At 40.3% G+C, this 25,978-nt stretch overlaps 1 protein-coding gene across 4 annotated transcripts in view; it reads right to left on the bottom strand.

Moving 5' to 3' along the window:
- ADCY8 (adenylate cyclase 8) overlaps window positions 1-25,978 on the bottom strand; it is a 204,919-nt gene that overhangs the window by 142,234 nt on the left and 36,707 nt on the right. For all 4 annotated transcript variants that reach the window (XM_025993463.2, XM_025993464.2, XM_025993465.2 and 1 more), the window contains exon 2: window positions 16,100-16,249. In XM_025993463.2, coding sequence (XP_025849248.2) covers window positions 16,100-16,249 — 150 coding nt within the window. The remainder of the gene's footprint in view (window positions 1-16,099; window positions 16,250-25,978) is intronic.

The following is a 25,978-nucleotide window of genomic DNA, read 5'->3' as shown; positions in this document are numbered from 1 at the left end:
CTTCTTTGTGTAATCTATCACAGAATATCATCTGCTACTCATTCATGCATCTGATGAACTGTTATACAGCAAGCAGGTACTAAGGAAGGAGCGAGTCAGGCTTTTTGCTGTGCACCTCACTGGGCAAAGCAGGGGAAGGGCTTCTCTTCCGCCTTCACCATGCTTGTGGTCTAGTTGGCTGGGAGACTGAAAATAACTGCAACAAAATATTAACAGCATTACAACAAACACCAGCACAGGGCACCACTCTGGCTCTTGCATGTTCCAAAAGATGCTAGAATAACAGATGTGAACGATGAAATGCTTTGAGCTGTTGAGAGTCAGAACTCCCAGTGACATAGATGAGTTTTTCCTGTTTTTTGAGCTTCATATAGTGGAATCATATAGTATGCTCTCCTTTGCATCTTCCGGTTTCTGTCACTCTATCTACATTTAGGAAGAAGGGGTCACATGTGGGTCTCATGTTCCTTGACCTTCTGGCAGCCTCTGAAGGGAGGCATCCACTATTCCTCCTTGAAACAATTTTTGGCTCCAGTCCATGCGCTCTGCTCTTCTGATTTGTTGTTGTTGTTGTTGGCATGGTTTTCATTTTATTATTATTTTACCTTTTTAACATCTTTGCTGATTGTTTCTCCTCTACTCACCCCTTTAATGTTGGGGGACTCCAGAGTTTCTTCCTATCCTTGTTTACACTACTTTCCTGGATTAACTCTTCTAGAGACATGGCTTTCTATACCGTACATACGTTGACCCACTCTAGAGACTGTATTTCAACCTGAACCTCTCTGTTGGACTCTAAGCTCTACATCTAACTGCCTACTTGACAACTCCACTGGGATGACCAATACTAATCTAAATTCACATGACCCAGATACATGCTTTGGTCCAGTTTCCCATCACTCATCTCCAAAACCACTGTCATCTAGGCACATGAACCTTTCTGCTCCTTGGCAAGCTTGTTCACATCTTATGGCCTCTGCAATAGGTATTCCTTCTGCCTGGAATATTTTTGCTTCAGTTTCCTGCTTGGTTTGCCTTTTCCAACAGACCTCAGTTCTTCTGAGCCCATCTGGAATAGCACTCCAGGCTCCCCTTGCCTCTCATCAGTTTCCATAATCATGGCACTCATCATGATGAATAAGTTCACAGTTATTCATTTGTTCATCTGCTCACTGCTTATCTCCTCTCATCTCCCCGCAAGTCCATGAGAGCAAGGATCTTAGTGGTATCTTGAGAACCTTGAACAGTGTCTGGGACATAGTAGGCACTTGATAAATGCCAGCAAATTCACTTTATGAATGACTCTCACTGCATCTTTCAGAGATAATCGGATTGAGGAATGGTGAATACTCAGAGGAGAATGAGAGGGAAACAGGTGAGTTCAGAACGAATAAGACAGTCCATAGTGAGAGACCGTGAAACATCAATGCCCTCATGACAATCATCTCAATAGTGTCTGAGAACCCTGGAAACAAATAACTGAGAGCAGTTGATTCACAGGGTAATTGTGTATTAATTGGCATATTCAATGGCATAGAACATCCCTTTCTTCCAACATTTCAGGAGAGCAGAAATTTCAGTGTATATGGGTTAATATAGGTCTCTTATGGTTTTTCGTCATGTGTTTTGTTAAACTTTGCTCCTTTTGTCAACAGGGCTGGGATCAATTTGCCATACACACACACTCTCTCTCTCTCTCTCTCTGAAAGATCAAAACTTAGACTTCAATTCATTTGGCCTTGTCAGGACGAAATAATTTGCAAGGTATCACAACGAAAGCAGAAATAAGACAATATTAAAAATAAAACTTAAAAAATACAAAGCATCTATTTTGGAGTGGCTTCCCAAGCCTGAAAAATGATATTCCTTAAATATAGCAATGGAACCAAAACATTTTGATATTCTCTCAGGTATCAATTTGTATATATTAACTTGTTTTGTAGTCAGAGGTGAACATATTATGTTCATTTAAAATGAAGTGTTTTCTCTAGGGAGGCATTTAGGAAACCATAGGAATGAGTCCCCATATTCACCAGCCTGGTCTTCACATTACCTGTGAGAAGGAAGAGGTTTTGCTCTGATGTAAGACACATGAGGTTTGAGTTCATTTTTCTACCTGAGTGATCTTGCTTGAGTGTCAATGTCTTTATCTGGACAATGAGAATGATAAGCAGCCGTCCACAGTCCTGCGAGGGTCTCAAGGGGAAGTGACACCAGAGTTGCTCATGTACTTGGCGTTCTACCAAGGTTGATGGCTTTTCTGTCACCTTTCCTTCCCCACATTCCTTCCTTTCTACACTTTAACCTCTTAAATGGACCAGAAAAGAAGTCTTATATTAGATAATATAAACATCTAATACTAGATACTATATCTAGTGTAAATAATATATTAGAACATCCATTTTCAACATGTGCCTTTTTGGATAAGCCACAAAGGCCTACAACAACATTTTGCTGAGAAATGAGAAAAAATTTGCCCAAGAAATCTAACTGTAAGTCGAAGTACCAGACTAAAAAATTTGGTAAGTTTGGCACAGAAAACCAGTGTTATTTTGAATACTCTTGATGATGTGTATATGCCACAAGCTTCCAAAGCTGCCCCCTGTCTGTAAATGAAACTAGCACCCTGTCCACCAAAGCACCATGCATGCTTCCGCTTCATTGTCTTTTGATAGGCTGTCCACCTCCCCTACTTCTGTGCTTTATGGTCAAGAGTGGTAGCCATCACCTTGGAGGAGGGACAGATGCTTCCCCATAGGGTCCTGGGTCCTGAGGCATCACAATTACGTACAATTCAAAGGCTCTGGCCAGAGGAACCAGAGAGTCTGCTGGAATGGCATACGAGGGGTGTGGTGGGCTTGGTGGCCTAGCCCTCAGGGGTCTTCCCTACCGCACGCAGCATTTTAAAAATTGGAGTTTGTGACACGTTTGTGAGCCTGTCATCAAATTTAGTGGATCATACACAGCACGGAAAAATGAAATAAATAAAAACAGAAAAACATCAGAATGGTTTCCTGGATATCTTCTCTGAGTTAAGTGTGGTTTCATGGGTATGTTCTCTATCTTACATATATGCCTTTGTCATACTAGATCATCAGGTAAAATGTACTTCTTACTGGGAGGTGCAGTCTGAAGAGTGAGAAGATCCCAAACATCCCTTTCTGAATTAAAGAGCTTGGAAAGTTAATTCCTGCATTTACCCCAAATCCTGCAGCTCTGGGTAGGATTTGGAGTTTGCAAATTAGATGTACTCCTGCAAGATTTAGAACGTGGAAGTGAGACAGAGGCTATTTTCCAGCTACTTCTGCTTTTTGCCACTGGCAGTCGTAGTCATGGAGATATTGGAATTTTAAGTGCATCTCTCTGGAGTCTAGTCACAAGATCTGTGGTGGTCAGGAAGGTGGCCACTATCCACATTTGCCAGGGCAGACCCAGAAGGTGGCATGGCTCTAGAGCCAAAAGCTGTGGGGTAGTGGTTTCCTGATCTCTGCCCTTCACAGTGACTGGGAAGCTGGTCCATGAGGTCTAGGAGAGGAACATCAATGTCCCCAGAGAGGATTTCACCCTCCTCCAGGGCCCATGGATATGAAAAGTACTCATGTGTAACTGTGGCAAGGGGCAGGGGAGCAGGAAGGCATTTTATAACTTAATCAATACTCAAAAATCTTTTCTAAAATCTATCAGGCCAGGAGAAATTATGTACACTCTGGAAGTCCTTCTGACACCACGTTTGCAAATGTCACACCACACATCTCTCTACTTTCCTATTACATAAAAAAAAAAAAAGCATATTTGTCTCTGTTTAGTCAATTCAATTTCCTTCAATAAGCAGTAATCATGCCTGATGTGTGCCAGGCTCATGTGTTCCTGGGAGCTGAATCAGACTCTGGCCCCAAAGAACATACAGCCTGTGGGGATTCCAAGATGTACGGACTTCCCGATGGCTCCACTCCATTAGCTCTGTCACGGAAACAAGAAGCCTGCACTTTGGAACACTTAGTCGTGACATGGGGCTGGGGAAATGAGGACCCACGGGTGCCTGTTCCTCAGTCATGCCACAAGCATTTATTTCAAGTAAATCTCACGATAGTCAGTGAAGTACATCAGATTATTCCAATTTAACAGATAAGGAAAAGGCACATCGAGTGGCATTCTTGTCCAAGTTTACACAGTTACTGAGGTGCAGAGCTGAGATTCAAAACCAGGTCTGTCTGACTCTACTCTCATGCAGCAACTAAGTTGCCTATAAACACTGTAGGTGTTTTCTCGGAAATAAATTTTCCAGGACGCCTGGGTCAGTTGATTAATGTCTGTCTTCAGTTCAGGTCATGATACCAGGGTCCTAGGATTGAGCCCTGCTTTGAGCTCCCTGCTCAGCAGGGTACCTGCTTCTCCCTCTCCCTCTGCCTTGCTCCCCCTGCTTGTGCACTCTCTCTCTCTCTTTCTCAAATAAATAAATAAATAATCTTAAAAAAAAAATTCTAAGGAAGAGAAAATGCATTTATAGTACTGTACTGCATTTATTGCAAAAAATCCACGTATAATGGACCCACCCTGTTGTTCAAGATGGGTCACTTATATATGTAAAGAGCATCATAAAACAGCATGGACCACACAGTAAATGTTATATAAGACTAGTTGCTGCTAATTCTCTCCAGGTAATGTTTAAGGTGAAGAGAAGGGTAAGAAATGGACTGGATTCTAAAGGCAGTGGAAATTTGCATCAGATTCTTAATGACCACAAAATCAGGTGGCTTAAAACAGCAGCAATTTATTCTCTTAGTGTTCTCGAAGTCAGAAGCCTGGGATCAAGGTGTAGGCAGGTTGGCTCCTTCCAGGAACTTTGAGGGAAAGACTGCCCCATGTTGCTCCCCTAGCTTCTGGTGGCAGTCCTTAGTGCTCCTTGGCTTGTGCATCTCTCCAATCTCAAGTCTACATGGAGTCCTACATCTGTCAATTCCAGTCTCTGCCTCCTTTTGCCCTTGCCCCTTGCCCCAGAGGTCTCTCCTCTCTGTCCCTGTGTTTCTTCTTGCCTTGAGACCAGCCTGTCTCAACTTTGTAGACTCTGCTTGCTAATCAAAAGTAGTTTCAATATTTTTAAAAGATCAGTTTGGATTCTTTTGATTTTTTATAAATAAATTTTTAAAATGTCATTGTGTTATAGTAGATATTCACTTAACTGATTCATGGAGGCTTCCAATATGTTCATAGTTTGGGGGCCCTGGCTATCCACCACCCACCCATGTCTGCTCCCTCACTTATGTCCTATCTTAAAGAACAGGCAGTAGTGTTTATTCACAAATCTGTTTATATTAGTTGTACTTGCTATTGCTATCATCAAATTAAATTGAGTATAGTGTAAACAACAAAATATTAGCGTGGAAAGAAAACAAGCGCTTGTTTCTATGAAAAAGAAATTGAACACTTTGAAATACTCAGTTTCCTTCTAAAATATTGCTCTCAAATTAGGGGAGGCAAGACATTTGCAAAAGACTAGAAACAAACACAAACGATTCTAGAATGGCCCTGTACTCAGATTGCTTAAAAGTATTTTTAAATTATCTGTTTTCTTTTATGGTGGATCCATTTTGCCTGTGGTTTATACAAAACAGATGATACAGAATTCCCATCAATGGACCTGTACTCAAATCCAGCTGAAATAAGCTATTCTAGGCATGAATCGTTTTTTAAAAACACTTATTCTATTTTCCCCTGCTCTATTCTACTACCACTTTTGAGATGTGCCTTCAACTATATCCAGGCAACCGAGCATGCCCTCCCTTTGGCATTTTATAGTTGGGCTGTGTCAGGTTTCCAATTTCAATTTCTTTAGTCAAAATTCCCTAGACGGGTTTGTGAGATAAAAGAGGCCCATTTGGCTCTCTGGCTGCTCCTCATCTTCTTTAGGCAGGATTAAAGGTATTAAGGGCAGTGATGGTGATGGATTCCTTCTATCTGAACTACCTTTGAAAATGTTAATTGTATGCAAATGAATGTAGGGTGATAGCCTCTCTTTGAATAGGAGGAGTATTTAAAATTAGTACTGCCCAGGGATGGAAAATATGGGTAAGAACACAAACAACAAGAGGAAAAACTATAGTTACTAGAATCACAGTGTGTTCTGGTATTAAAGGTCAGAATATGACCCAGGGGGTCCAAAGGTTCAAGAACCGAAGTGTGGCCTCCAACTTTCACCCATATGCTGGATTTCCTCACAGCCACCTTTAGATATAAGGATTATCATTTCTGTTGGATGAAATATCCAAAATTCAGAGAGTTTAACTGATACACACCCAAGGTGACCCAGAGGTGGAGCTGGAACCAGCAATCAAATCCAAGTTTTTTTTCTTCAAAGTTCACACTCTTTCCACCACATCAGAAAATACAAATAATGTCCTGGGAAGATCATAGAGAATCAGGCAGCCAGATGGAATGCAAGAGTTGGTTTTCTACCCACAGGAAGTAAACAGAAAACCTTGAATGAAGTCAGCTATTCTAGAAGGGTCAAGGCCATTAACACTAAGTCTCTATTCAACTGCTCAGAATCTTAGCAGCACTTACAGGAAATCATGGTGCTAATTGTGACACCAGGCAAAGTGGAAAACTCTTTGCTAACTACAAACCTCAGTGGCAATCACATCTCATGACTGGAAAGAGCAGAGGGAGCTTCCTAGAGGGGAAGTCTGAGCATCAGCTCCCTACAGGGGGTGTTGGTGAGATTCTCATAGGCATAGCTTTAACATTTGTAGAGTTCTTTACAGTCGAAATAACACTTTTTCAGGCATTATGTAATTGTCTCTCAGAACATCCCCATGGGTTAGGGCAGGAATTATCATTATTAATTGAGAGATAAGAAAGCTCATGCACAAAGTGGTTGAACAACTTGCTCAGTCATATAATAGAAATGTGAGGAGCATCTAGGGCAGCCCTGTCTAGTAGCAATAATATATTGTGAGACACATTTAAAATTCCTTAGTGCACACATTTTAAAAAGTAGAAAGAAACAGTGGACATGCACATCAATAGTATATTCTATTTGATCAAATAGAACAGCTGAAATATTATTTTGATGAGTCATCAATATGTAATAACTTTTAAAAAGGGCATGTTTTGCATTCCTTTTGCTTTTGATATTATCTTCAAAATCTGGTGTGTACTTTATGCTCACAGCATATTTCAATTTAGACAAAGCATATTTTAGGTGCTCAGTAGCCACATGTGGCTGGTGGTTGAGCCCCCCGTCTTTCTAGCTCTACTAAACTGCCTTACGTACACAGGTAGTGAGAGGTGGTAACAGGGCATCTCATGCAAAGGGAGCTAAGGAACATGCAATTCAGGGTCCTGGCAAGACGCAATTGGTACCTCAAAAAGGGTAATGGAGACGTTAATTAAGTCTTAAGGAACCCAACAATGGATGGTACAACATCCGAAGGCTAGGAAGAGTGACTCTACAAATCCTCTTGGAACCTGGCAAATCCTGTAGCTGGAGAAGAGGGCTGACTGAAAGAAGCTGTGATCCTGGGTAGAGAAATGCAGCCATTGTCATTCCACAGCTTAGCCACATGCTTCATGCATTTCCATGAGGTGTCATATGTTGGTAGTGTCTTCCATTTCATAGAGCAGAAAGAAAATGCGAAGACAACCTCTTTTTCAAGAAGAATCTCAGGGTGGAGTGACTACAGGTGGATAGATGAGTTCACACTAGTTAGGAACTGGTTAGCACCCATTAGAAAGCTAATCAGTGCAGGAGGGCTTAAATGGTATTAGAGAAAGAAATACAGGGACAGTTAGAACATATATGGTGGAAACAGCATCAAAGGAATTGTCGTCACATTTGATGTGGATGGATTGCGTCAAAAAATGTGTCATATTGGAAGAAAGTACATTTGGTGGGGGGATGGTGGTGAGAAGCTCCTAAATAGGCTGAGCCAGTGATACCACTGGGACATGCAGATGAAGCTGCCCAGCAGGATACTGAGGAGGGGCTTCTGGAGCTCAGGAAAAGAATATAGTGATAGAGATACTGACCTGGAACAATCCAGAAGCTGATAGCTGAAGTCATGGTAAATCACCACATGGGAAACCAGAGGCAAAAATGGTGATTCAATGGCTTTTTAAATTTAGTCAAAATTTAAGAATCAATTGCTCAATCACACTAGCCATATCTCACATACTGCACAGCAGTCTTATGTGGCTGGTGGTCTCTGAATAACACAGCTCCAGAATATTCTAGAATATCAAAGGAAATGGATAGCCCAGTTGCAGAGCATTATATACTGGGGGAAGATGGTGACAGGAATAACATTTCACTTCTTATCCCCAGAATATCTGAGGGAAATGGAAGTAAAATCATGAAAAGAAAGGAAATGACACTGACAGAAGGAGAGCATGGAGGTGGAGAAACCTGCAGGAGTAAGACCATCAAGAAGATGCCTTGAAATGAAATTTATTTTTTTTAGATTTGAGGCTGAAATCTGCCGATGTGAAGTCATTAATGTGAAGGGAAGAGGAGAAAGAGCAGCTGGCCTGGAAGATGCAGGAAGAGGAGTTGTTAACTGTCAAAGAGAGGTTGGACTACTGATTTTGGAGGGCAAAGACCCTGAACACCCTAGAGGATTTGCCAAATCTATTTCTTCACAAGTATTTTTTTTTTTTTTTTTTTGCATAAAAAACTACCGGGAAAGGTGCCTGGGTGGCTTAGTGGTTGAGCATCTGCCTTCTGCTCAGGTTGTGATCTCGGGGTCCTGGGATTAAGTCCCACATCGGGCTCCTCTCAGGGAGTTGCTTCGCCCTCTGCCTATGCCTCTGCCTCTCTCTCTGTGTCTCTCACGAATAAATAAATAAAATCAAAGATTTTATTCATGAGTGACAGGGAGAGAGAGAGAGAGAGAGAGAGAGAGAGAGAGAGGCAGAGACACAGGTAGAGGGAGAAGCAGGCTCTATGCAGAGAGCGGGATGTAGGATTCGATCCCGGGCCTCCAGGATCACACCCTGGGCCAAATGCAGGTGCTAAACCGCTGAGCCACCCAGGGATCCCTAAATAAATAAAATCTTAATAATAAAAAAAATACTACTAGGAAAACACAACACTCATGACTATGTTCATTGTCTCTGCTTTTCTTCCCAGCTTGGGCTTCTCCCTTTCTAGATCCAGAGTTATTGTGAAGCACATAAATGACACATAGATTCCATCTCCAATGAACTTACAGTGGAGAAGGAAAAATAAAGCAAAGGGCACAGCTGAATGTGGAAAGAAATTAACACCTTAAATACACACACACACACACACACACCACTCACGGAGGTCGCAGTTGGGGAGAACAGAATGGGTCTCTGTGGAGAAGGTGATATTTGAGCTGAACTCTGAAAAAGGTCTGAGGTTTAGGGATGGAAGGAGTGTTGGGCCAGGTAGGGAGAAGAGCAGAAGCAAAGGCATGAGTGTAAAAAGCCAATAACAATGTTTAGGAGACCAAGAACATTCCAGTATACACTAGAGAATAGTTAATATGAAATAAACTAATAACAGATAAGGATGAGCATGATGGAAGGTACATAAATAGTCTTGAATGCAAGAGATGGAAAATAGTAAAAAATGGCTTGATGATAGGAGACTCCAGAGGTTTTTTGGGATATAATGAGAAGACAGCAAGTTGGAGCAGAAATTCCAAATATTCTAAGATTCTGGAATTTTTGGGTCAACCTTGAATGAGAGAATGAATGAATGAATGAATGAATGAATGACAAGGCTCTGCCTTACTTAGTTATCTGTAACTTTAATTATTTTTTATTTATTTATTTTTTTTTTTTTATTTTTTTTATGATAGTCACAGAGAGAGAGAGAGAGAGAGAGAGAGAGAGGCAGAGACACAGGCAGAGGGAGAAGCAGGCTCCATGCACCGGGAGCCTGACGTGGGATTCGATCCCGGGTCTCCAGGATCGCGCCCTGGGCCAAAGGCAGGCGCCAAACCGCTGCGCCACCCAGGGATCCCGTTATCTGTAACTTTAAAAACAATTCCCGGGTGCCTGGGTGGCTCAATTGGTTAAGTGTCTGCTTTCAGCTCAGTTCATGATCCCAAGGTCCTAGGATTGAGTCCTGAATCGGGCTCCCTGCTCAGTGGGGAGCCTGCTTCTCCTTCTGCTCATGTGCACGCTCTCTCTCTTTTTCTTTCTCAAATAAATAAATAAAATCTTAAAAAAATAAATAAAAACAATTCCCTAGATTCTGTAGGGCACAAATGTGAATCAAACTTAACTCAGAACTCAGTAGGAATCCTATCTTTTTCACCCAAACTATTGTCCAAACCGAGACTTCATATCAATGTTGTCTAAAGAAGATGTTTAAGTTAAGCAGAATTGCTTTAATACAGCTAAAACATCTGCTACATTTAATAATAATCTTCCTGCTGCTGTAACATATGGCATCATCAGAAACTTTATTTCAGTGCCCCCAGAGCTTCTGAGACACCTCAAAATGCCATGATTACCATAAGCAGGTTTCAATAATTCTCAAACTAAAAGAAAAGCAATTAATGCATTTTAATATTTAAAATAAACATGGGCCATTGCATCATTTGGGAGAAGTGGGATTATAGTAACTACAATAATTAGAATTCAGCTCCCCAAAGACAGATGTTCTAAGATTCAGCTTCTAGATGGAAAATGTCCCTAACAAGTCTGTAGAAGACATGTGTTAGGCCTGTCCCAGTCTATCCTGAATTGGATACAACTCCTCTCCCCACCATTTTTAATGGGGGTCACGGGAGGCACAGGTCCCTTTACTTTTACATAGGACAATTATTACAACATAACCCTCATGTGGGCAGAAGGAAGACCAGGAGCCAAAGTTTGAATTCAATATAACTGAGTTAAATAGACATTAATCAGAAGATCTTATATTCCAGCCATTGTGCTGGATAAATGCCAGAGACTCAGATGAATTGGAAAGAGCAGGTGCCTTTAAGTGGTCCATACCGGCTGTGGAGGACAGAGAGCAACTCAGACTAGCAAATGTCATCAAGTGTGACAGGCTCTATAACAGAGTTAACTTCAAGACGTGCTGGAAGCGGAAGCAAAGCATTTCCATTCGACCTGGAAAGATGAAAGCAAGCCTCATGGAGGAAGGGATGTTGGTGCAGAATTTTCAGAGTGAAGACAGCAGGAGGGAGGTGGGTTTTCCAGGCTGGGAGAATCACAGAATACAAGGCAGTCAAAAAGCAATTCAGGGATCTGATGGTCATATTACGATATTACAAGAGTGGAGAGGGTGGGGGAAGAGTCTGGGGAGAGATGATGGGTGCTAGAAGGTGGAGGGCCTATTGGGCCTTGTGTGGGGGTTTGGATTTTATCTTGGAGGGAATGTGGCCACTCTTGCAGGGAAAAGTAACATCAATGTCATTAAAATCACAGCATCCTCTTTAATATAGCTTGAATTATCCTCTGCCTTGGGCTAATAAGTGTTCATCCTTAATTCTCACCACCCTTGGAGGAAGGCAGCATCATCATCATGTTCATCTTACGCCCACAACATCAAGGTCTCCAGAGGCAGTAGTTTACCTACATTTCCACAGCCAGGAAGCACAGAAAACAGGATTGAAATACAGATCTTCCAGAAGTTGAAAGTTTGGCTCTTAACCCCTATCCTATACTGGCTCTGAACCAGACCAGAATTTGGAAGGGAAAACAGACAGGAGGAAGAGGAGCTGGAGACCAAGAGACCAGCTAGGAGATGTTTAGCATGAGCTGGGCTAGTTACAGCTAAAGATAAAGTGCCCTTGCCTCTCCAAAGGAAAGAGCCAACATGTGCTCAACCTCTTGATGCCAATTATCTAAATGAAACACATCAACATTTAGACCCATTCAGTAGTTCCTGCCTGCCATTGTGCCAGCTTCTATGGGAGGAAAAGATGTTGAGAGCCATCTTTAAGAAGCTTTGTTAAAAACCTAGTTTGAAGAGACATTGATCACGAAGTATTAACATTTGCTCATCTGTCCTGCCTGCTTGCTCTAAACCGGAGACCTACACATGCAACCTTAGGTTATCCAAGGAAAAAAACCTCCTTCCCCAGACCTCAAGCATCTCATTGTGCTGTAGGACCTGCCAAGCAAGAAGGAGCAGGGCTCATGTGCTAGTTAGCCTCTAGCTACTGCTTGGCAACTTTCTTTGGAAAAATTATTGGTAACCACTATTAAATACTGACAATCTCAGTCGTTTTATAACCATATATTCCATGCTGGTTTTCAGGCACTGTTGGTGGGTTACATGGAGGAATGAGCCATGGGTTACTCTTAAGGGGTCAGTTACCCTAACAGGGTAACAGGTATGCAATGGCCGAGGTTCAGTGCTCCATAGGTGTAATGGATTTTCTTCATTTTGGCATGCATAGCACATTGAGCACCATAAGCGTATAGTTAACATTCAATAAATATATATTGAACGGAAAAGTGAGCACAGTGGTATGCCATTGGAGGAAGTAGACAACTTTGCTAGGGGGGTGTCGAGAATGCCTACTTCTGCATGTTGCTGTCCTTCATCACATCATATATATATATATATATATATATATATATATATATATATATAATATCATCAGTATCTTCACTAATTCTTTCTTCCCTCTCTTCTAATAATTAAAGTTCTACTCATCCTCCAGGCCCAATCCAGAGTACAGACTGAGACTAACTGGTCTCTGTAACCCCACCATGAATGGATGAATGGATGGATGAGTAAATAAAGGAATGATGGGAGAAGTCATCATAGGAGTGCTCATAACTGTCCCAACAAACTGTGTTCTCCCTTCTTTCAGGATATTTGTGTGGTTATACCCTTGCGTGGCATTCTTCACTGCTTCTCTACTGAGCTAAATCCTACTCACATGTCAACTCAGGCATCATTTCTTTTATGTAGCCTTCCATCAGCCTGTTTCTAGATTTGACCACCCATATGTTATTGCTCGAGGCACCTGTGTAACCATCCCTTTCCATACCTGTAAGTTCTGAAGGACTAGGAACCAACTGTTAGTCACCGTTATGTTTCCAATGTGCAGCAAAGTTCATGGCACGTAATTGATCTTCAAATAAATTAATTCATGATTGAACAAATTAAGTCATTTAAACACTTCCTGTGTATCCTACCATGAGATAAAGCCAGCTCTTGAAAAGTCCCACAAAGCTTGAACGTTTCTTTGGAATGAGACCTCTTGATTCTGCATTTTGTAAGTATAAAAAAATATATAGTTTAGTGTCCTCTGGATAGTTTCCCAAGGAAAAAGGACCTGCTGTCACTTAGGACCTTCTAGTGTCTCCTTTGCATGGTATAGAATTTCTAAGTTACAGTATTATAATTAGCTCTGATAAGAGGTAAATGAGGTTAGATTTGTTAATGATACGTGATATTTTAACAGACATGGAACCTAATGCTGAGCTCTGGCTGCTGGAATCCTAAGGCAGACCATCATCCCGATTTCCCACCAAATGAGTAACTTTCACATGGGGTTTCCACTGAGACAAACCAGTCCATGATATGTTCCCACAGGAGTCCTCCTGGGACTGAGCCATGTTGGCTGACTCACAGAAATTATTATGCACAATCATGCTAATAGAAACTCTTCACTGAGCAGCAAGAGTACTACACATAGTACTTCTCATTAAGGTGCCTCCTCAGGAAGGGTATTATTCCCATGCCACAGATGCAGAAACCACAGCTCAGAGCTTGCTCGAACTCATTAAGAGAGTAATTCACCAAAGATGTCAAATCCTGAGCAGTCTGATTGGAAAGCCTTCTCTGCCCATTGACCACCTAGGAAGTTCTCAGGGACAATGGAGACCTGAAGCCAAGACCAAATGTTAACATTGAATGATACAGAGCCAGCTATTTTAGCTACTGCCTCTGGGCCAGGAGGTGGTCAATATACCATAAATACATTATTAGAATCATGGGCACAGGGCTGTAACAACCTATCGCATATTTTGCTGTAAATTTAGAACAAAGAATGTTGTACCAAAGACTGCTTTTCTTTTAATGAGCTGACTTATAAATTGTTAAAGATTTTATTTATTATGGAGAGAGAGAGAGAGAAGGGGCAGGGCAGAGGGAGAGGTAGAGAGGAACCCAAGCAGAATCCATGCTGAGTGTGGAACCCAATGTGGGGCTTGATCTCATGACCCTGAAATCAGACCTGAGCTGGAACCTGAGTCGGTCACTCAAATGACTGTGCTACCCAGGCACCTGCTGACTTATAATTCCATACTGATTTATACACATTATTTTACTTGAGGCAAACACAAAGCTGGAAAGAAAGATCTTTCCACATGTAGGGTTGAGGAACCAGGGCAGAGGGTTCAGTGGCTTTGGTGACCCAACTAGGAGGTAAGATGGCTATGGATGAATTCCAGTGACTATACATTACATTCCAGCTGTCACTTTTTCTCCCCTTTGTATAGGATTCTTTTCTTCCTCCTTCCACCGGCTTATAAAAATAAAGCTTATAAAGGACAAAGGAATGTCCCTCTACCATGTGGGATGACTATAGTCCTTACTGTGACTCCAAGACACTCAACTTGAAGGATGAGAAAAGAAGGAAAGTCTTATAGGTAGGATAAAGCAAGCATTTTCAGTATTTCTAATATTTCATAAACAGTAAACTTGAGCCTGAGCTTCCCAGACATCTCACCCCCAATTGCAGTTCTCTTTGCAACAGAACATTGAAAACAGTCGAATAAATTATTAATGCAGCAGTATTCTCTGAACTGGCATGCATCCCATGGAAAGAGTGACGGGCCAAGCTGGCAACTGCTCTGTTTTGTGGAGGAACACAACATATCGTCCTGGGAGATACTCTTGTTGAGTGCACAAGGTGATTTCAAGTTATTTTTTTAAAATTATTTTACAGGGATATTCAGGACAGCTATAATAAATCTCTTACGAGCTTGCATAATTGTTCTAGACATTCATTTAGAAATTTCCTCCTTCTGATTCCTGTGAAGTCCATGTGGGGCCTGGAAATTCAGTAGTTTCCTCTGTGCCCCTGGCAATGACATATGGCAGTGGGATTGGAGCTTCAGCTGGTTGCACCTACCTGCCTCACCCATGATCACGCCAAGCCAGCTTTGCTCACTTCAAAGATCCATGTTTTAGTGTCAATTTGATCAAGTTAAGATGAAGAAAATGCAGCGCTTTTTTATAATTTCACAAACTATTATTGTATCAAGCTTAATATAACAAGTGGGTATCCACAGATGTAACATTTTTAAGAGTGCCTGAGATGATAGAACTAATACATCTATTGAACATAGAATTCCCAAGAACATATAAATTTAGGAGATTATATGTTGATTCCATAACCAATTTTCTATATATTCCTGTTATTCCTCTTTGAAAAAGGCTTTCAGAAGCAAAGATATGCATGACTTTTGAATACTATATGAACAATTTTCATGGGGCAAATATTTTTCAAAAGCTAATTTCATTATGGGGAAACATATAAATCAGGGCCAAAACTATTTTTAAAATCCTTATAACATCGACCCAATCAGGATGTCCAAGAAACTTCATTTCAATCTCTTCAAACTGGAAACTCATGGCCCTCAACCCAACCCAACCTCTGCTTTCCCTACTACATCCCGGTGTCCTAGGATTGGTATCCTGTCCCATAAAATTTGTTGTGTACTGTAATCTCTTCTGAGAATCAAGATGAAGTATTAGGAACCCAACCTGTTCAGGATTCTTCCATAAGCTTACTACAATCTGAATTGGCATATAATGAAAATATTCATTTGAAATAACAATATCCAGTTTCCAAAAAAGATGGCAAAAAAAGAGAATGTTAACGGTTTTCAAGAACCATGGCCTTGTTCACAAACATAGATATCAGTCAAAGTGTCAGAAAAGCCCATTGTGACCAATCGTTTTATTTCTTGTAGACAGCATTTAACTGAATGTGGAAAACAAGATCAATCGGCTTTGAGCTATAAGTCTAATGTAACTATTTTAGACCCTGGGATCCATGATACAAACTTTAAGGATACACTTGAGGTCAGGAGGTGTTTGGGAAGGAAAAAAAAGCTCCAAGTAGCTCAGACACAAGGCCTTTCCAACTGGTACCTGTCTCTGGTTTTCCGTCTCCAGGCGCAGCCTGGCCTCCACACACCTCCGAGTCTCTAGGAAGGCTTGGCGCTGGGCCCGATCTGACAGGTAACTGATGAAGATTCCAGCTGTGTTCATACACATGAATAACACCGCCTGTGCCACCACCTGAAACACATTTGCAAACACAGGCTGGTCAGATGGTTAAAACAAGAGCTGTTTGGAGACAAGGAGGAAAACATAAAGAAAAAAATTCTAAGGTAAATCTTTTTTTTAAAAAAGATTACCTATTTATTTATTCATGAAAGACACAGAGAGAGAGGCAGAGACATAGACAGGGGGAGAAGCAGGCTCCTTGTGGGGATCCCAGCATAGGACTTGATCCCAGGACCCTGGGATTGTGATCTGAGCTGAAGGCAGATGCTCAACTGCTGAGCCACACAGTTGTCCCTCTAAGGTAAATCTTAGGGTGGGAATCCAAACATTTAGTGTCAGGTTAATAGAACTGTGCCTTTCACCCAGGTCTTGGGTGAAATGTCATCCCCTCAGAGAGGCCTCCCTTGACCTTTCTATCCAATTTAAAGCTTCTTCCACTGCAAATTTGGATTTGAACTGAAACTTGAGGTGTGATTAGGAATGCTTCTCTCTTTCTCACTCTGCCTCACCTCTGTTCTCTCACTAGCTGAAGTTTTTAGCCTTTTAGATGGTTGGAAAGGCAGATCAGAAGAAAGGAAAGGGGCCAAAAAGAAATAGCTAACAGTTCTATTATTATAGCCCTTATAACTTTTCTCAATGATGGAAAGGTAAATATGCCAGCAATGAATGCAAATAAAACCTTAGCAGAGAAATAGAAACCGCACACACAAAATGAAAATTCTAGAAGTGGAAAACACAACATTGAAAATTGAAACAGCCATTGGATGATATTAATAGCATAATGTAGATAACAGAATAGAAAAACCAATAAACTTAAATCATTAAACCAAGAATAATCTTAAAAGTAGTCAGAGAAAAATGTTACAGACAGGGGACATGCTTTCCAGTTCTGATAATGATTTTTAGGTTAAGTAAAAAGAAAGACATTTCTAAAGTACACTGAAATGAGGGGTGCCTGGGTGGCTTAGTAGGCTGAGTATCTGATTCTTGGGCCTGCTCAGATCATGATCTTAGGGTTGTGAGATTGATCCCTGCATCGGGCTCATACTCAGTGTGGAGTCTGCTTGAGATTCTCTCTTTCTCTCTCTCTCTCTCTCTCTCTCTCTCTCTCTCCCTCTCTGCCCCTCCCCCTGCTCATACTAAAAAAAATAAAAATAAACAAAATCCTTAAAAAGTAATAAAATACACTGAAAAGCTTGAAAGTGAAAACAAAATAAAGCTGGTTTTGCTGTGTAGATTCTATATATGAAAGAGAGCTGAAGGTAAAAAAAAAACAGTAGTGATAAATAAGGTCACTATAAAATGATAAGCACTTTAACTCATCAGAAAGAGCTAAAAATTGTGAACTTGACCACATTTCACAACATAGCTCAGAATACACAATGAAAAGCATGGTATAAGTCTATGGCATTATTTACAAATCTATCATCAGTGATCTATTTTTTACATGTTCAGCAGTTAACAGAGCAAGCAGATTAAAAGAAATCAGCAAAGACAGAGACAATTTGAATAGCTCATACAACTAACAAACTTGAAATGTAACACAGTATGCAACAACTAGATGGTACAAATTCTTTTTATGCACATATTGAATACTTAGAAATAGGATTTTATGAGAAAACCTGAAGGTAGCTTCAGCAAATTTCAAAGAACTAACTACCATATAACTACAGTCAATTACTATGATAAAATCAATTTATTTTTATTTTTTCAAAGATTTTACTTATTCATTCATGAGAGACACAGAGAAAGAGAGGCAGAGACACAGGCAGAGGGAGAAGCAGGCTCCACGTGGGGAACCCCACCTGGGACTCGATCCCGGGTCTCCAGGGTCACACCCTGGGCTGAAGGTGGCGCTAAACTGCTGAGCCACCTGGGCTGGCCTAATAAAATCAATTTACAAATAAATTTAAAAAGATAACTAAGACAACATCATGTTTGGAAATTAAAAATATTTCTCACTAACTCAAGGATCTAAGAATATATTATAATGGAAAATATGCACAGTTAAAGAATAATATGAAAATACTACTGAACAAGGGACATTTGGGTGGGTGGGTCAGTGACTGAGCATCTGCTTTCAGCTCAGGACGTGATCTCAGGGTTTTGGGATTGAGTCCCACATTGGACTCCCTGCATGGAGCCTGCTTCTCCCTCTGCCTATGTCTCTGCCTCTCTCTATATATCTCTCATGAATAAAATCTTAAAAAATATGCTACTGAACAAAATTTAGTAGTCCGCATGGAGGAATGTATAGTAATAAATGCTTTATTAAAAATAAAGTCTGAAAATTAATGTGCTATCCATTCAATTTAAGGATTTAGCAAAAAACAAAAAGCAGAATAAGTCCAAAGCATGTAGAAGGAAAAAAATAGTAGCAGAAAGAAATTAAAAATAAATATACAATAAAGAGGATTAAGTGAAAAGTTTGTTTTCTGGAAAGACTAACAAAGGATAGCAATCTTATAAACTTAAAGAGAGAGATAGGGAGAGAAAAAGTCCAAATGAGCAATATGAAGAATAGGAAATGGGACAAAGATATTGCAGAAATTAAAAGTTAATATGTTATGAAGTTTAAAGCTATAAAAAATCTGAAATGGAATTGATGTATTTCTGAAAATACATCTTTACCAGAACTGACTCAAGAAAAAGGAGAAAAAGTCAATAAATGGAACTATAATTAAAAATCTTTTCACGAGGAAAGCAATGGGCCCAGATGCCTTCATTGGGGCATTTTATAAAATATTTGTGGAAGAAAGAATTTAAAAATTTCGTATCTCTTCCAGTGAATAGAACATTACAAACACTCCCAACTCAGTTTATGACGATGACATAATTTTGATACCAAAACCAATGTAGTTGGTGGGTAAAGGTAAGTAACTGGTAAATCTCACTCATTAGCAGGGAGAAAAATGCCTACACATGATATAGCAAATCAAATTCAACAATGCATAGAAAAAAATAATTCAAATTGACAACAATTTGAATTTTCCCCAGAAATCCAAGGATAGTTTAACAATATCATCTCAACTGATGTAATTCACATTTATAGCTTTTAAAAAACATATAATCATTCCATTGAGATGAAACAGCATTGATAAAATTCAGTATGTTTTCATTTAAAAAAACCCCTGAGAGTAAAAATAAACTTTCTTAATCATTATGTAGAATATGTAGAGAAACAAAACCAAAAATACCTAAAGCAAACATCCTGCTCAATGGTAAAAGGTTCAGGAGCATTTGTTTAAAGACCAGGATGCCAGTTACCATCAAATGTATTCCACACCATTCTGAAGTTCTAGCCAAATTAATAGGACACACACAAAAACACAATAAAAGTGATAAAGTGTGGAAAGGAAGAAATATACTTTCATTATTTTTTGATGATTATCTATGTGGAATATCCAAAAATCTCCACAGAAAAATTACTAAAATTAATAATAATTTAGCAAGGATGCTGGTTATAATATCAAAATAAAATGTCAGTTGCATTTCTATGTACCCATAACAAACCAAAAGAAATGAATTTAGTGGAGAAAATAATGGGATTTAATTTAAAATAATCAAATAAGACCTACATAGATGGAGGGTTATATACCATGTTATGGAAAGGAAAGAATTGCTACAGTAAAGTTCTCAAATCTCAGTGAGTATTTTTACCCCCAGTGGAATTCAAAATGATTCTAAAATTTATATGGAAGGGCAAAGGGTCAAAAATACATAAGATATTCTTAAAGAAGAACAAAATAGAAATACTTGCAGTACCAGATATTGAGGCTTATCATAATGTTGTAGCAATTAAAGTATCATGTTCATGATGTAGGTATCCAAAAGTTGACCAGTGGATGTCAACAGAGAACCCAGAAACACAAAAGCCAAAGTTTGGGCATTGTAGGACTGAGGAGAAAAGAGGGATTTTTCAACAAAGGATGTCAGGACAGTTTGTTATCCACTTGGAAAATAAATTAAAAGTAAACTCCTGCCTAATGCCACCCAAAGAGACATGAAAAGCACCTGCAGATGGATTAAAGTCCATGAGAGGGAAAAATATAAAGAATTTTAGAAGACAATCTAGGAGAATATTTTTGTTACCTTGATAGATTAAAATAAATCACAGGAGCACCTGGGTGGCTCAGTTGGTTGGTTATGCATCTGCCCTCAGCTCAGATCATGATCTCAAGGCTCTGGGATCAAGCCCCACATAGGACTCCCTGCTCAGTGGGGAGTCTGCTTCTCCCTCTCCCTCATTCTCTGCACCCCCCACTGCTCGTGCTCTCTCTCTCTCTCAACTAACTAAATAAAAATCTTTAAAAAAAATAACAAAGAATACAAACTAGAAAGAATAGATGAATATATTTGATTAAATTAAAATTTAAGAATTTCTATACATTAAAAGCTAGCGTAAATAAAATGGAAAGAAAAAAACTATACACAAAACTAAGAAAAGATATCTGTGATACTCATAACCAGCCAAGAATTCATTTTAGCTTATGTGAACTTACACAAATCTATAAGAATATAGAAACAATCCTATAGAAAACAAAGGCAAAAGATAAACAGATATTTTGAATCTGAATATTCAATATGTGCAAAAAAGATAAACAGACGGAGTGCGATAATCAATCTGGGAACTGTAAGTTAAAGTCCGCACCCATTCCACACCGACCAGATCGGCTGTATAAAGAAAAAATATATATAGTGAAGGATCATCAAATTGGCAAGGATGCCAGTGGGGATGTGAAATGATGCAGCTACTTTGACTTTACACATTACTGTTTAATTTGTCCCCCCCTAGAATTTCACCTTTCCACTCCACAGCCACGTTTGCATGTGTGGTTAGGAGACATCCCCAGGACTGTCTGGAATAGCATTCTTCATTAGGGCTTAAAACTGGAAATAATCCGAATGTCCACCATTAGTGGGTACCTATTCTGGGATGCATTAAAATAATGAAATATTACTCAGCATTGAAAATTTATGAACTATCCCCACATGCATCCAAATGGATAGATACAGAAAATAGTAACATTTAAAAAAGTATGATCCAGTGACATAGGCCAAAAAAAAGAAAAAGGAAAGGCAAGTAAAACTAGACAATATACTGTTTATGGACACACGAGGTGTGGCATTTTTTCCTTACCCATCAAATTGTCAATGATCAAAAATTTGAGGACATCCTCCTCTGGCTAGGTTGTGGGGTAAAGTCACTTTCATGCCTAGTTGTTGAAGATATGAATTTGGCAACACCTATCAAAGTGGACAGTATTCATGCACACTTATCACAAATTATAAATATTTATTTGCTGGGTTGGCTGTTTGATGCTTGTCTGTAACACTGGATTATAACGCAAGGATGGTGCTTGCTTGAGATAGTGATTGACACCTAGTGCCTTGCAGAGTGGATGTGCTCAGCACAGTGCCTGCTAACTGCTCAGCACCTAATAAGTACTAGATATTTGATGAATGGATAAACTGCTTTCCTATGTACCACCAATCATCATTTACAGGATGTGATGAAACAGTGATCTTATTCACAATAGCAACGACAATGTGCAACACTAAAGGCTATCCTTGACAACAATAATAGCAAATGTGTAAGAACTGGGGGAAAAAAAGCTAAAGTATACAACATTACTGAGGGTAAAGGAGGAAGGCATATCCAGTGAAGGGATGCTAACTGTGGTTAACAATGTGAATACTGCCTGAATCGCTTTATAACTTCAATTTTATACTCCCAAGTGGAAGCCAGTGCAGTTGGCTAAGGGTTCGACTTTGGGTTTGGCTCAGGTCATGATCTGGTTATGAGACGGAGCCCTGCATTGGCTCCTGCATTGGGCTCATGCTCAGAGGGGAGTCTGCTTGAGATTCTCTCTCTCCCTCTCCCTCCTCTGCCCTTCCCCCACTTGTGCCCTCTCTCTCTCTGAAATGAATAAATAAACGAATAAATAAATCTTTTATAGAAAAGAACACATGAGTTGGAGTAACAAAGACGTTTTTACAAAAAGGATTTGGGTGGGGATAGTGGGGGGGCTTGCCCAGCCAAAAGGTAATACAAATCATCATGCTTCAGTAAGTAAAATTCTGTGACAGCAGAGAAAATCTCAACTGACAAACTAAAGAAATAAATGGAGTGTGCTGCCCAGAAATAGACAAAAGAGAAGATAGTGAGTTTTTATTATGATGCATACAGCTCAACAATTCAGTGCAAAAAAAATAATTGTCAGTAAAACGATGCGCTAATAGTCAACTACTGGGGAAAAAGATGGATGGTCACCTCATGCTATAATGTACACCAATAGATGCCAGTGGATTAAAGAGTTACCTGTGGAAAATGAGCCACTAAGCACAAAATCTTAAATTAAAGATAATTAGGTTTTTTCTTTTATTAAAGCAACCTGATTATTCCTGAAGTAGAAAGCAAATTGGCAACATGTTGCAGAATTGTACCCATTTCTTTTGATTCCTCTGACCCAACTTTTTTTTTTTAAGATTTTATTTATTTGATACAGAGGGAGAGAGATCAAGCAGGGGGAGCAGCAGAGGGAGAAAGAGAAGCAGATTTTCCACTGAACAGGGAGCCCGATGCCGGGCTCAATCCCAGGACCCTGAGATCATGACCTGAGCTGAAAGGCAGACACTTAATCGACTGAGCCACCCAGGCATCCCTTGGTTATCTGTTTTAAGGAAATAATCAGGCATAGGACCAGAAACTTCTGTTAAGGAATCTTCACTGCAGCTTTTTTTGTGGGGAGAAAAAGGAAACTGCATGTATTTTTAAAAATATTTTATTTATTTATTTGATAGAGTGAGCTCACAAGCAGGGGCAGTGGCAGAGGGAGAGGGAGAAGCAGGCTCCTTGCTGAGCAGGGAGCCAGACGTGGGGCTTGAATCCAGGACTCCAGGATCATGACCTGCGCTGAAGGCTAACACTCAACCAACTGAGCTACCCAGGCACCTGGAAACTGCATATTTTTACCAGGGTGTGCATACACAAAAGAACATAAAATCCAGGAAAATATTTGATGGCATGAGCCACCATGTATGATACATTAAGTAAAATGTAATTTAGAAAAATTTTAAAGATTTTATTTATTCATAAGAGACACAGAGAAGGAGGCAGAGATAGAGGCAGTGGGATAAGCAGGCTCCCTGCAGGGAGCCTGATGCGTGACTCAGTCCCAGGACCCCGGGATCACGACCTGAGCCAAAGGTGGACACTCAACCGCTGAGCCATTTTAGGATGTATTTTAAATTAACTTTAATTTGAAAAGCTTTAAAACTTTTCCATTTAAAACCATATTAAAACACAAACCTACAAATTCAATGCTTAAAATAAAGAGAAATGTATATGCATATAAAAGGAAATTTATGTGTATATATGTTTGCATGGGTACATTCATGCATATGTGTTAATGTGTGTGTGTGTCTGTCTGTGTATTGAAATAGAACAAACTTACTTATGAAATTCTAACAAGATGGCATCAGGGAGGGACCCCTGGGTGGCTCAGCGGTTTGGCGCCTGCCTTCAGCCCAGGGCCCGATCCTGGAGACCCGGGATCGAGTCCCACGTCGGGCTCCCTGCATGGAGCCTGCTTCTCCCTCTGCCTGTGGATCTGCCTCTCTCTCTCTCTCTCTCTCTCTCTCTCATGAATAAATAAAATCTTTTTAAAAAAATGGCATCAGGGAAACAAGCTGAAGAGAGACAGCACTGCAGAGGTGCTGGAGGAGAACAGAGCCCAGAAACAAACACTCATACACAGACTTGTTTCTCTGTCAGTAACTAACTTTACAAATACCTGCATTTTACAAAATGCTGGATTTTAGCACCAACAAAGTACCGCCTAAACCCTGCAATGTTCAGTAAGTTATTGTTGCTTTTTGTAACTAAATTTTATGAAGAAATTCTATTCCATTGTGGCTGCTGCGGACCTGTGGTTCCATGAAGGAGCTGCATATAGTGTGATGACTCTGTTGGATTGGTCATATTATGTAATCCTCCAACCTACAGCTCTACCTACATCCCCGTGAGCCTCCTCTGTAAGCCACCTCTGCCCTGGAGCTGATATGCTAAGTGAGAAATGCTTAAGAAACGTTTGATCAATGCTCTAATTCTCTACACTTGCAGATCTGTAAATTGCCATGGATAAGCCTTCCTGACCCCTCACTCCTATTAATTAATGTATCTATTCAAAATTTTTTGTAGAGCAAATTCTACATCAGATATAGTTTCATAAATTGGCTATGTGCAAATCAGATAAAAGCCTGCTCACACACTAGGCAATCCACAGGCAATCCACAAATAAACTAAGGACTATTTAATTGTGGTGGTGGCATAGCATAAATGCTATGAAGAAAAATACAACAGCAAAAGCAGGATGAGTAGGACTGTTCTTTCACAGGGAGCTCAGAGATGGCCTCTCTGATATGAAGACATTTGAGCAAAAACCTGAAAGAAATGAGGCCATGAGTCATGAAGATATTTGGGAAGAGCATTCCAGGCAGAGGGAATAGAAAGTGCAGAGGCTCTGTGGCAGGAGAACTAGAAGCCCACTCCGGCCCAGCATGAAGTCCACTGCCTCTGCAGTGGAGAGGGATGTCTGAGAGTGGGGACACATTTAGGAGGTGAGCTCTGAAGGGAACAAAGGGCCAGGCCCAGTAGGATCTTGCGTCATGATATGGATACAGGTATGCCCCTTTTCAGAAGTTCATGTTATGGGGATCCCTGGGTGGCGCAGCGGTTTGGCGCCTGCCTTTGGCCCAGGGCGCGATCCTGGAGACCGGGGATCGAGTCCCACATCAGGCTCCCGGTGCATGGAGCCTGCTTCTCCCTCTGCCTGTGTCTCTGCCTCTCTCTTTCTCTCTGTATGACTATCATAAATAAATAAAAGAAAAAAAAAAGAAAAAAAAAAAGAAAAAAAAACTAGGAGGGGGTCTCAGAGATCAATTCAACTCATTTCTTTAAAAAAAAAAAAAAAAAAAAAGAAGTTCATGTTATGTCATTTGCTTTTACAAAAACCTACATTAGTACCTGTTTTTGTTACCTGAAAGAAATCTGAAGATTTTTGCTTTTGCTGTAAGTAAAAATAGTGTCTAGAACTGACTGGTATGTCACAGAAGCCACAGCCACCCTGAGCAAGGAGAATGACAGCACCCAGCTCCTTCCTGGGGACCACGCTCAGCATCTCAGCATCAACCGCCAGAGCTTTGTGTCTGTGAGCATCTGTGCTTTATCTCAACTAATTGTGTGCATCCATTAGCAAGATGTGTCCTAAGTGTATCAGAAAAGCCTAAAAGGTGGGGTCTGGGAATTTTTGGTTTTTGGGGTCTGGGAATGCTAACATTTTTCCACAAAGTTAACCATAATTGCTTCTTGGCTTTACACTATTTTCGGTCTATTAGAAGTTCCATAGGAGAATTCTACTTTTGGAAAGCAGGGGAAACCTGCATTGGTTTTCTCTCTGTGAGATGCGAAAGCACTGGAGAGTTCCAAGCTCTGGGGACTCAGAAAACAACCCATGTTCCATGTTGTAAGGGTGATGCTGGCTGCCCCAAACAGAACAGACTGGAGGAAGGGCAAGCCCAGGTTTAAAGAGACAAGCCAGAGGGCTCTTATGGAAGTCCCACTGGAGGGGAACCTGGATGACTCAGTCAGTTAAGCTTCTGCCTTTGGCTCAGGTCATGATCCCAAGGTCCTGGAATTGAGCTCCACATCGGGCTTGCTGCTCTGTGAGGAGACTTCTT

This window comes from Vulpes vulpes, chromosome 13, assembly GCF_048418805.1.
Source record: "Vulpes vulpes isolate BD-2025 chromosome 13, VulVul3, whole genome shotgun sequence".
In the NCBI taxonomy this organism is placed as follows: domain Eukaryota; kingdom Metazoa; phylum Chordata; class Mammalia; order Carnivora; family Canidae; genus Vulpes; species Vulpes vulpes.
This window is presented reverse-complemented; position numbering and strand designations above follow the sequence as displayed.